The following is an 11655-nucleotide window of genomic DNA, read 5'->3' as shown; positions in this document are numbered from 1 at the left end:
GTTTAAAGCTATGCTTTAAAGCTATCTTGGTTTTTATGTCATTCTTAGCATGCTGGTTTAATTTATGTTCTTCACCACTGTGTTTTCCTGTGTCGTCTCTTAGCACATACAAGCAAGTTCCCCTGGTTTTTTGGGGTTTTTTTTCTGGTCATTAAACAAAACCTATGTCTTCTGCAGGAAGCAGTAAATGGATTCTCACTGTTACAAAAAAAAGATATCAACTTGAATAAAACAATCCTTTACTTCAAGATTTAATTATTCCACTCCTTGCCTTGGCCTTGATTCATGTACATTTTTTGTGACATTGACTGCTGCATGTTTGAAGGCAAGGGAACTTGCCACAGGAGAGGAAAGAGTGACTATCAGCTACAGCTAATAAAATGCGTGACTAGATAAAGCTTTGAGCAACCTGGCCTGATGTCATCGCTGGCCCTGCTTTGAGCAGGAGGCTGGGCTGCGTGACCTCCTGGCGTCCCTTCCAGCCTGAATTATTCTGTGATTCCTAACTAGATCATTCAGGGAATGCCTCATTTAAATAGCACTTAAAGTGCTTTAGTTGAGCTGTCAGGTCTTGGCCATTTTATTGCAAAATAATAAGTGTATTAAATCTGTTTCTTTCTGGCCACTTGGAAACAGTAGGAAACACCTTCTGTCTTACAGTGCCTCTATGCACAATAAAATAGTGGTGTTTGGCCACTATCATTTTGCTTTGAGACTGTCACATGCACTTACTGGCTTTTTTTAATAATATCAGTTAATGACAAGTAGGCAGGGTGTTGTACAATGTATACAGTTTGTTGCAATGCACCTATGTTGTGTAAAAAGTACCTCAAGAGATAATACGTTAGTGAGCTCCTAAAATTTGACTTATTGAGTAGGCTGACTCTTAGGCAAAATGGGTTTCAGAGACTTTAAATGTTAGTTTGTTGAAATGTATCTTGTTGTGCAGCAATATTAAAACTGCAAGAAAAGGGTATGATAATATTTTAACTTGGTAAGGGCTTGACTTTTGATTTTGAAATTTCAATTTTATGGACTTCAAAAGGACAGCCCTTCTCTCAGTGCTCCCAGTATAAGGCTGAGCATAGAAAGTGCATTATTGTCTGTATTTCCAGGCTGTGCAGTCAGCAACTGCTCGTCAGCAAGGATGGGGGAGGAGAAGGAATCCTTGCCATTTATCAATGGGCAGCTGAGACTTCAGATTTGGCCATCTGACAAGAAAAGATGGTTGTCCCAGTTCTCAGGATTTGGTCTCATTCTCTAGTAAATCACAGTAAAATATTTTTGCAGCCAAGATTGTTTAAAAGTGAATCCCTGCTTCAGGTTTATGTTTAAAGGTAGAATTTATATATTCCGTTCTCTTCATATTTGTAATATTGGTCTATGAGCACAGGACTGACTATCTGAGGGCTGTTTAATATTGTTAGTTAGGCTGAGTTAACACTAGGGTCTTTTAAAATGTCAGCATCTGTCTTGTTTGTCTTCAGCCCAAATGAGTTTTTAATTCACTGTTAAGATCTTTAAATTTTTCAGATAATTAAAAACCGTGAAAACTTGTTTGCAGGTGACAAGTCCAAGGCATTCTGAGCTGCAACTAGAAAGCAACAACAGTGCCAGTCGCACCTTGAAAATCATAGCAAGTTCAGGTAGGGTCCGTTGGGTAAGTCAGGGATGCGAAGGTGGGGAGGAAAGACAGGACGAGAGAGTCGGGGAGAGGAGAAGTGTTTTAGGAAGTCTTTCTCACTACTCAAATATGAGCCTGAGGGAGAAAAACCAAGTCTCTGTTCATATGTCAACACTTTTCTGGTTTGTCTGAGCAGAGCCCTCAGTGCTGTGGGAAAGTCTCCTACGCAGCAGGGTTTCAGCACAGAGGCCCCAGTCCTGCTGTTCGAGTTTCCTAGCAATAATCCTTTCCTCTTCCAGGCTTTTGGTTAACTCACCTGCAGTTCTGGGTCATACCAGTCCCCAGTATGCTCTTCATCTGCTGCTGTGCCCCTATTCGTCATTTCTTTCTGTAGCCTGTTTGCTTCTGTGTTCATAGTTACTTTGCTTTTGGTTGGTTGGGGTGTTTTGAATGGTGGTTTGAAGCGTGATTTTTACTTTCTTGAAGTTACTCCAGGGTTTTGAGTTTTGGCAGATGATTAGCTCACTACCTGCAGGGGACTCATCACCAGTTACCACTGGGGAATGTTAGGGATTGACTTAACTCAGCCCATGAGCGTTAGGAAATGGCATATTGGTGACAGCCTCCCCAGCAGTTGGTGTTGCAAATAACTGTGCTGTGAGTGTAGGCTGTTAATTGCTGCTAGGTGCTCTCCAGCTGCAGGAAGCCTGGGCACTGCTGAGCACAGCGCTCAGTCGGAGGCGATAAAGGGAAGCAGGGGGCACAACTAGTGATATACAAGTGATCAGGTGCAGAGGAGTCTACAGCTTTTCATGTTAAAAACAAAATGCATTTTTCTAACTAAACACACAGGGTTCCTCTGCAAACATTTAACTTCTGGATCTTCCTCCCACCCATCGCCCCACATATGCTTGAGCTGCTCACTTGAAACAAAAAGCAGAGAAATCAGGCAGCTCGTTGTACATGTGACCAAAAGAAATGGGTCTTCATGAAGCTTTGAAAAGAAAAGAGAAATGTGGTTTCTGGCATGTTTTCAACACTTAGAGCGAGCCAGCCTTCGGTCCTAGTGATGGGTGATGTTAAGTGTGCTTTTTATTGAAAGTACTTTGGCTCTGCCAACAGCAAGACCAAAACCATTCTCAGTTTTGTTTTTGCCAAGGGGAAAGGATTAATCCTATTGATGCCTTGCCATGGCCACTTTCACCTTAGGGAGATGACCCCTTGCTCTGCTGAAGAGGGAGTTTACACAGCCTTAATGTAGTATGAAGGAGGAGGCAGCACTTCATCCCTGTCTTCCCACAAGCTCTTCCCATTGACCATTCCTCCGGTATGTTGTGTTTCAGCTGGACTTCCCACAAGTGGCTCCCTTCAAATCAGAGTGAACTGCTGAAACCAGTTTGCATTTAATTAAGCAGCATCAGCAGAGCTGAGGTTTGCAGTCTGCCCTCTCCACCTTTAATTTCTACTGCACCACATTAAAAAGTTTGGAGAATAAGGGGTTTATATGACTCCTGACATGAGGCACAAAATGTACAAGCCCATGAGGGCTCGGTTTGTAAGCAGCTGCTTCTGCAGTGTCTCATGTTTTCATTCCTTTTCTAAAACTGTTGACATGTTTTGCCTTTTTTTTTTTTTTAATCATATCACCCTGCTGAGAACCTCGTAAACGTTTTTAACAGTTCTGCGGAGTTTAGATATTTAAATGCTTTCTCCCTCCAATTTACTGTTACCTTTTAAAAATGTGATTTTATACCCCAGTGCGGGATTACTTAGGCATGTACACTCTGTGGGGTTGTCAGTGTTTTTAAAATTAAGCTGTGCTATTTTTGCGCTTATGTGTATGAGCTGGCAATTTTCATGCAAATTATGGTGTCTTAAAATAACCCAACATACAAAAGAAATGTTGAATTTCCCTCACAGGAGAGCCTTCAGCTCAAAGTGTGATTTTAGTACATGTTTTGAAGCAGACTAAATGGAGTATTTACATGGAGCCTTCCTGGATGGACCAGGATTATTTGCAGAGCACTTAAACAAGGATCCGCGTTGCATTTGCAAATGCTTCAGATTTTAAGAATAAAAGCAATTGAAACGTTTTCCAGACACCGCGGCGCGGGTTTATCGGTTGCCTTTTACTCCGGCAGCTTGATACGACAAGCTGCTTTTCAAGTTCGTGAGTCCCGAACGCAAACCTGCAGAATTTGCCTCTCAGTCCACGCAGATGGGTTTTACTTCATCATCCGCTCCGGCGGCAGCAGCTCTGCTCCGGCCGGAGGAGCCACGCAAGAGGGGACGATCCCTCCAAAAACAACCGTTTCCATTGAGTTGTCTTCAGACCGTCCAAACACGTGCACTCCATTTAGACTGTGCAAATGTTTCTCTCCTAATGGAAAATGCCTGTCTGGATTTGCCATGTCCCAGCTGGCAGATACAGCCTTCCAAGGGAGAGAGAGAGAAATGGGATATATATGTGTATATATGTGATATATGTGTGTACATATATGTGGTATATATGTGATATGTATGTGTATATGTGGTGTGTATATATGTGTTATATATGCATGTATGTGTTGTATGTATATATATGCATGTATGTGTTGTGTGTGTATGTGTGTGTTGTGTGTATAGATATATATGCGTGTATATGCGATGTGTATATATGTGTGATATATATGCGTATATGTGATGTATACATGTGATATGGGTATATATGTGATACATATGTGTATATGTGATGTATATGTATGTGATATGTGTATATATGTGTGTGTATATATATGCAATATATATAATATTTATTTTTCTATATATGTATTTAAGCAGGAGTCGCAGGGGGCTCTGGGGGTGCAGCAGGCTCATGCCAAACCTGAGGCCTCATCACGTACCTGATTTATTTGGGGGGGGGGGGGAAGCAGCGCGCCGGGCCGCGCGGCCCAGGAGGCTGATGGGGGGGGGGGGGGGGGCCGCCCCGCGCGCGGCCTGGGCCTCGGATCTGGGGTAGAACGGGGCTGTTTCGGCGGCGGTTTCGGCTGAGGAGGCGGGGGGGGGGGCGGTGCTGAATCACCGAGCGGGCCGGCGGTGTCGGTGTCGGTGTCGGTGTCGGCGCCGCCGTGAGGCGAGGCCGGGCCGGGCCGGGCCGGGCGCCCCCTGGCGGAGCGGGGCGGCCCCGGGGGCGGGGCGGGAGCGGCGGGCGGGGGGGTCGCGGCGCCCCGGCCGCCGCCGCTTCTCTCCTCCCCCGGCGCTGCCGCAGGCGCGGCTCCCCCCGCCCTCCCCCCCTCCCCTCCCCGCCCCGCGCAGCGCCGGCGGCCGCCGCCGCGGGGAAGATGTGGCTGAAGCTGCTGCTGCTGCTGCTCTATTTCCTGGCGCTGTTCGCGCTGGCGCGGGTGTTGGAGGCGGCGGCGTGGTACGAGACGGGCTTCTTCGCCACGCAGCTGGTGGACCCGGTGGCGCTGAGCTTCAGGAAGCTGCGCACCATCCTGGAGGGCCGCGGGCTGGGCTACGCGGGGCTGCCCGAGAAGAAGGATGTGCGGGAGCTGGTGGAGAAGTCAGGTACCGCCGGGCCCTCGGCCTCGCGCCGCGCCGCGGCCTTGCGGACCGGGCCGGGGGGGTGTGGGGGGGTTCGGGCCCGCGCGGGGCGGCTGCGGGCGCGGGCGGCCTGCGCGAGGGCTCCGGGGAGAGAGGCCGCGCCGCGGGTTTTACGGTTTTTACCCGTTTATCCTCCCTCCCGCTGCGCTTGTCCTCTTGCAGGTGCCGCGCCGAGGCGGGCGCGTAGCCGCGGTGCGCGGAGGAGCTGGGTCCGGAGCAGAGCGGTCGGTTTAGGGGCGCAGAAGTAGCTCCTGCGTGCCAAGGATGGCTCGGAGGGGAGAAAAGGAAGGAAAACAGCAAAAAATACAAGTCGGGGAGGTGTTTGGGGAGTAGGTGAAGGGCCGGAGGCGTCGCGGAGGGTCCTGCGGCAGAGGGACCGGCCTGGCGGGCCGCGGTCGGGGCAGGCGTGATGGTCACGGCGCCAGCCCGGCAGGGAAACCCTCAGTTCTCCCCCTTTAATTCAGTGGTCGAGGGGGCCCTTGCTCTAAGAGAGGAGGAGAAATCTCAGCCAACAAGATGGGTAATAGACTCCAAAAGTCCAGGCGCGAAGCAGGGAAGGGTTTGGACAAACGTAGCGAGTGCCGCGAACTTAAAAGCGCTTGCTCGTGTTAATAACTGATATTAATGCTGGACGCTTGATATCTAATTTGCTTTTATCCTTCGCTGTTTGTTTATGTTGTTTGTCCACCCACTTCAAAAGCCCGTCGGGCGATTTCACTTTTGTTCTCCGTGGCTCCCCGGCTGTCACGCACTTCCGTGATGTCACCGTGTTTGGGCTGCAAATGCTGCAGGGAGGTGTTTAACTCCAAACAAACTGCATTAACTGACTCCTTAAAATGTCATGGAAACACTTCTCAGACCAATAGGCTTTGCCAGATTTTTCCGTATTTTGTTTTTTCTAAGTTGTATTAGTACCCTTGGAAACCCTCCGAAGGGTTCCAGCTCTAATGCTTTTTTGCTTTTCATTTTGTAAGAAACAGCCTCTTTAGACAGCACTTCGTTTTTTCAGACTCAATAAATTACTTGTCAAAATGCAAGTTGTTATTTAACAGCGTTTGTAATGACTGTAAACAACACATGAGAGGGAAACGAGATTACAGAGGAAATACTATGAAATGATTTTACTGTGAATTACTTGCATCGCTCCTACTGGAGATCTTGGAACCTTTTTCTTACTCAGCAGACAAAACCCAACGGCTAACCTGTTCTGCATTATATTTTTGCTTACAGTGGGACAATCGACACATTTTTGGGTACAACGTTATTGACCAGAATTCTGGAAATCTGTTTGAATTATCAGTGTTAACTATTCATGTTCGCTGCAGAATTACCACCCCATAAAATAAAAATGGGGATACCTAAATTAAATTGCTGTCTGCCATTGAAATATTACTGTTTTCAGATAGTGAGGCTTAGGTGTTCATTAACTTTTTTTGTGTGTTTGATAGCACGTATATGGTACATCTGTCTAATCAGAAATATACTGCTAATGCCCTCCATGGTCTGACAGCTGAAGTCAAATTGTTCTAGTCACGTCACTACATATAGAACTAAAATAACTTATAATAAAGTTTAGCTGCCTTCATACTGAAAAAGTTCTATGAGCAACCCCACAAAATATATTTAATGGAAGTGCAGCTCTCAGGAAAAAAACACCTGGCATTAGTATCAGAATTTATTAATGATCTTTCTTAAGTGTCATTTTAATGGTATTTCTCTTATTGTCCCCTTTTCAGGAGACCTCATGGAAGGAGAGCTTTATTCTGCTCTCAAGGAGGAAGAGGCCTCCGAATCAGTTTCAAGTACAAACTTCAGTGGTGAAATGCACTTCTATGAGCTTGTAGAAGACACAAAAGATGGGATCTGGCTGGTACAGGTATAGAAATTGTATAATTTATTTTGTATATATTTATCATATCCAAGGTATGTTTCAAAGGAGGCATTTATGAGGGTAGTTGTGTCGTAGGAAGAGTGTGAGATCTAAGGAGCACATCTGTTCAAAAAAGCAAGCAAGGCTGGAAATGACAGTTCCTATGCAGACAAGAAGAGTAACACCTGTTATTCTGTGGATTGCTCTTTGAAAACCAGGCACTTTACAGCCAGAAAATATGCATAGCAGCACATACTTAAGTATAGGGACTGCACAAGTACTTGGCCCTGATATTGTAAGAGCTTGCGTCTTGTGTGTTAAGTGGGTGCATTAAGGGTATGTGCTCCCAGCAGGCACGGCAGAGGTGCCTCTGGTCTTGCTCTTACCTTTCGGTTGCTCTAGGCATTCCATGCTCAGACCCAACCGGTTTAAGCTTCTGTTTATCTGAGGGGCTAAGAGCGCTTCTACAATCTCTGTTCTCTCCTCACAGAGGCAAGATCTCAGTGTATTACTTCTAGGGCTACCAGGCTGATTCTGCAACATATTCCAGTAGCTCCAAACCTTGGGGGCACACTGATTTATAACATGCTTCTCCAAGGATGCATGAGATTAAGGGTACATTTAGGAAAAAAAGGGAAAAAAAGAAAAGACTCTTGCAAAAGGGATTCTAAAATAATTTGTCTTCACTCTTGAGAGAGTAAGATAAGTAATCTAGACAAAAAAATAAATACTTTTCTGTGTCACTTCTCCATTGATAAGAGATTTGGTTTTTTTAGGTGTAAGTTCCCCACTAACAGCTACATTAGGCAATTAGAATTCTCCACCAGACAATTCTTTGTCTGTTTGACAGCACTCCTTCCTGGATGAATTGTTTCTCTGGTCTCCTCACTTCATGTTTTCTATTTAAGGAGAAGGTTATCAAGATTTAGTGATGTTCTGATATTAGACCTGCACAATCACCACATCAGCTCTGACCCTAAAATAGACAATAAGAGGACAGGTTACCTTCAAAGTCCAAATGGCATTTGTATTTTGGGAAAGATTTATTTTGTGCTCATTGAATCGAAGTTTCAGGTTTAAATCATGCAGAAGGGGATTCTTCAACCTGAGGGAGATTGTTGAAAAGAAGTTTACTCAACATCTCCTAAGCAGCTGATAAATACATGCATGAATATACTATGAAAAATCTTCCTTCCTCCCCATGCAATTCAAAAGAATAAAATGCAGTAGTTACATGTTGGTGGTAGCTTGCAGAATTTTATTCATAATATATTTTCAGCTAGTTTTGTAATAGCAGATCAAATAGGCTGCATTTTGATATCTCTTAGATGAATGTTGTCATCGTTTTGGAAATATTTGAACAGTTATTCAGTTGGTCACAATAGCTGTGAAAAAAATTTGAGCGTAACTTACAGAATAATTGCTGAATGCTATTTGTCTGGTTCTCAACAATAAGAAAAAACACTAGACATTTCTTTTTTTTGTTCTTGTTTTTACTTCAGTTTTCATCACTTTGAGTTTTCATTTGTTCCTTTTCTCCTCTTTCCCCTCCCCACTTCTCTCCTGCACTGCATTCTTCATGTTCTTGCCCAGATTTTGCCTTGCTGTTTTGTTATTCCTCTTCCCTCCAAAGCTTCCTTTTACCATCACTTCCCTGTTCTAGTTCTTGCTTACTCTCCCTTGCCCAGCCTCCCTTATCGTTAGGCACGCCTCGGAAACTTTTCCAGCTAATCGACTCGATGCTTAGGCAGGAGATAATATCAGAGTGAGGATGCCTTCTGCATCGATTCAGTGACCATAGTGAGGGGGAGAGCATTCCCTTGCTCTGCTGTTGTTACTGGCTGGGAAGCAGAAAAGAGCTCCAGGTCCTTCAGGATCCTTGACCCTGCATCTCTGTTCCACGCTGGCTGCTGGAAAGCAGTAGAGGAAAAGGAACAGTTCTGGCTCAGCTAACACGGTGGTTGTTGGCTGAGCTGGTTTCGAAGACTTCGTGATGTATCAGAAGACAGGGACTCTGAATATGGCTTTTATTTTCTAGTCTTTTTTTTTTAAGGCATGTAAATGAAATTGCTAGGTAGCACAGGCCGGTAATGTGATAGCAAACCCTGTCTGCAGAGAATCAAAAGAAAAAGAGGCAACAACTGTTATTTCTTGACATATTTGACACAAATTCAGAAGTGACTTTATCATTTAGAGCCAGCAAAATGAATTTCTTGAAGAAAATCAAAGTCTGTGCATAAGGAAACAAAGTGTTTTGTGGTTATGCTCCTTTATTTTTTGGAAACCTGCATGGAAAGCATCCAGATTCAGTGGTAATTTGTTTATCAATGTAGCTTTTCACGAATACCCTGTGCCCCTACAGGGAGCTTCCATGTAGCTACAGAACAGCATCGTGTTCTCTCTCCTATTAGCTCATGATCTCATCACCTTTCCTTTTACGCCTTGCCTGCTAGCTGCTGTTGTGGCGCTGCTCTGGTGGGTGAGGAAGATGAGTGGTAATTTCTGGAGCTGAGACTGGTGCTGCTTACCTTGTTGGTAGAGGAGTAACACATGACATCCTTGCTTTTCCAGACTCGGGTCCTATCCCGTCCAGTAACTTCATAATCATTGCACTGGAACACTTACAGTGTATGAGTTTTTAAAAACATACAGTAAGGGCTCTGCAGATAAAAATCCTCTTTGAATGAAATTAAAATCTAAAGGTATGTATGTTAAAATAAGAAGCAATCACCATTGTAACATGGTAGAGGAGAGAAGCAAAGGGAACTTCCTTCCTAGATTTGAAGTAGGAAGAAAACCATTTTCATCCTGTCTGGTAGAAGGGCATAGGACATACAGGGTGGGTAATTTTCATATTTGAATTCTTACTTTTGCTAGGAAACTGCTTGTTTTCATTACAAAGGAAATTAAGTAGGAACACTTAGTTCTTATAAAATACAGTGTTTAGTATTTGTGTTTTCTCCAGTAGCCCTTCAAGATAAGTTTAGTGTAGGATACCCAATTTTAACTTTCAGTATCCTTCTTGAGAGTCTTCATATCCAGCCAACAGTATAGAATACCATCAGCTAGAATGTAAGAGTTCTCATATTGTCTGCGTATCTTTGTTAATTCACTACAGCAGCTCATTCATTCTCAACCTCTGCATATTGAGATGAGTTCACTGACTTGTTCAGATTGGTGCCTAGAACTCCCCCCCTCCTTTGAGAAACAACACTTAATTTTGAGGCAGTTAGTTTCTGCATGTTGCAGTGGCTGAACTCTTCTGTCATTGCCCATTTTGATCTAATTTCTCACAATCTCCTCAGAAAAGAAAAGCAAAAAATTTTCAAACATCTTAAATCCATATGGATGGATTCTGAACCATTCGTGAGTTCTTGGGAAAGAACTATGTGGAAATTGAGTTTTATCAGTGCAATGTAGTAATAAATGGGGAGTGAGATGTCTCAGAATTAATAAAAGTACAGAGAGTCATTTAGAAACTATTGATGTTATCTTGAATAACATTAGTAAGCATTTTCCTGTGCTTCTAATAAATACACACCAGTCCAGTTTTCACTGAATGTTTTCCTAAATGAGAATTGTCCAAGTATTTCTGCTTCTGTTTTATCTACAGAAGGTGGGAGGATAGTTTGTAACATAAACAGTTAATTATAATGGAGGTCTATGAAAAGCACACAGGAAACTTAATAAATTGACCATTGTTTTCTAATCTTTATATCTCTGTGGATCCCTAAAAATCTCCCAGTAAGTGCATGGGCTCTTTACAGTAATATCAGGCTTCCTTTGCTCATTTACCTTCTGCAGGCACCTTAAAAGTAGTTCACAGACCTCCAAAGGTCTGTAGCTCTCAAACTGGGAACTACTGAGCTAAGCTGACAATTCTCATGCACATGCGACCTTACCAGCTCAGTAAATAAGTTAGAAGTGAGTTTTGCTCTTGGCAGAATTGGGCAGGTTTTTTCCGACTCAGATGTTTGTACTCCTTCATGCAGTGCCTGACTTGCTAAGCTGGGTGAGGTTTGACTCCTCCCGGGAGAATTACCTGTACGTGTTTGCATGCAGCAGGAAATGGTGTCTCCTACTTTGTAGGTTTTGTTCTTTTTGATGATTTAAAACCTGTCGCGGTGCCCTAGTGCCTGTTGTTAATGAGCACTTGGAGTTGGTGTATTTGTGGCCAAGCTGTAAACCCAAATTTTGACTATTGCAGCATATTCAAAATTTGTGTGTTCTTGGTATGAGCAGGTGTGCCTGACACCTGGTACTGTGGCTAAATTCGAGCTTAAATAATGTGTGAGCTTCCCTTGGCACTTCCATTTGGATACAGTTTTCTCTTTTTTTTTTAATGGCACATACTCATCTTCCACAATGGCTGAGAGGTACTGCAATGTGAATATTTTTCCATCAGAAAAAAATACGTATAAAAATACTTGTGCATCACTTAGCTCTGAACTTCTATTGTATCTTTATGATTTTACAATTGTGCCTTTTTGCTTTCTTTTTTTTTAGCGTTGTTCCCATCTTTGTTGTAACAAATATTCACAAATAGAATGACTGTTACCAAACTAGCAACACAACTAGC

At 43.8% G+C, this 11655-nt stretch overlaps 1 protein-coding gene across 3 annotated transcripts in view; it reads left to right on the top strand.

Moving 5' to 3' along the window:
* Positions 1 to 11655, top strand: part of LOC112990768 (E3 ubiquitin-protein ligase RNF103) — a 40564-nt gene that overhangs the window by 1028 nt on the left and 27881 nt on the right. The window contains exons 1-2 of one of the 3 annotated variants that reach the window (XM_064511589.1): positions 4884 to 5170; positions 6943 to 7082. In XM_064511589.1, coding sequence (XP_064367659.1) covers positions 4945 to 5170; positions 6943 to 7082 — 366 coding nt within the window. In that variant the 5' untranslated portion in view covers positions 4884 to 4944. Of the gene's footprint in view, positions 1 to 4883; positions 5171 to 6942; positions 7083 to 11655 lie in introns of those variants that run through there. The other 2 variants (XM_064511591.1, XM_064511590.1) reach the window with 2 other exon arrangements.

This window comes from Dromaius novaehollandiae, chromosome 4 (genome assembly GCF_036370855.1).
Source record: "Dromaius novaehollandiae isolate bDroNov1 chromosome 4, bDroNov1.hap1, whole genome shotgun sequence".
Classification (NCBI taxonomy): domain Eukaryota; kingdom Metazoa; phylum Chordata; class Aves; order Casuariiformes; family Dromaiidae; genus Dromaius; species Dromaius novaehollandiae.
The sequence above is the reverse complement of the archived record's forward strand: the minus strand, read 5'-3'. Positions and strand labels throughout refer to the sequence as shown.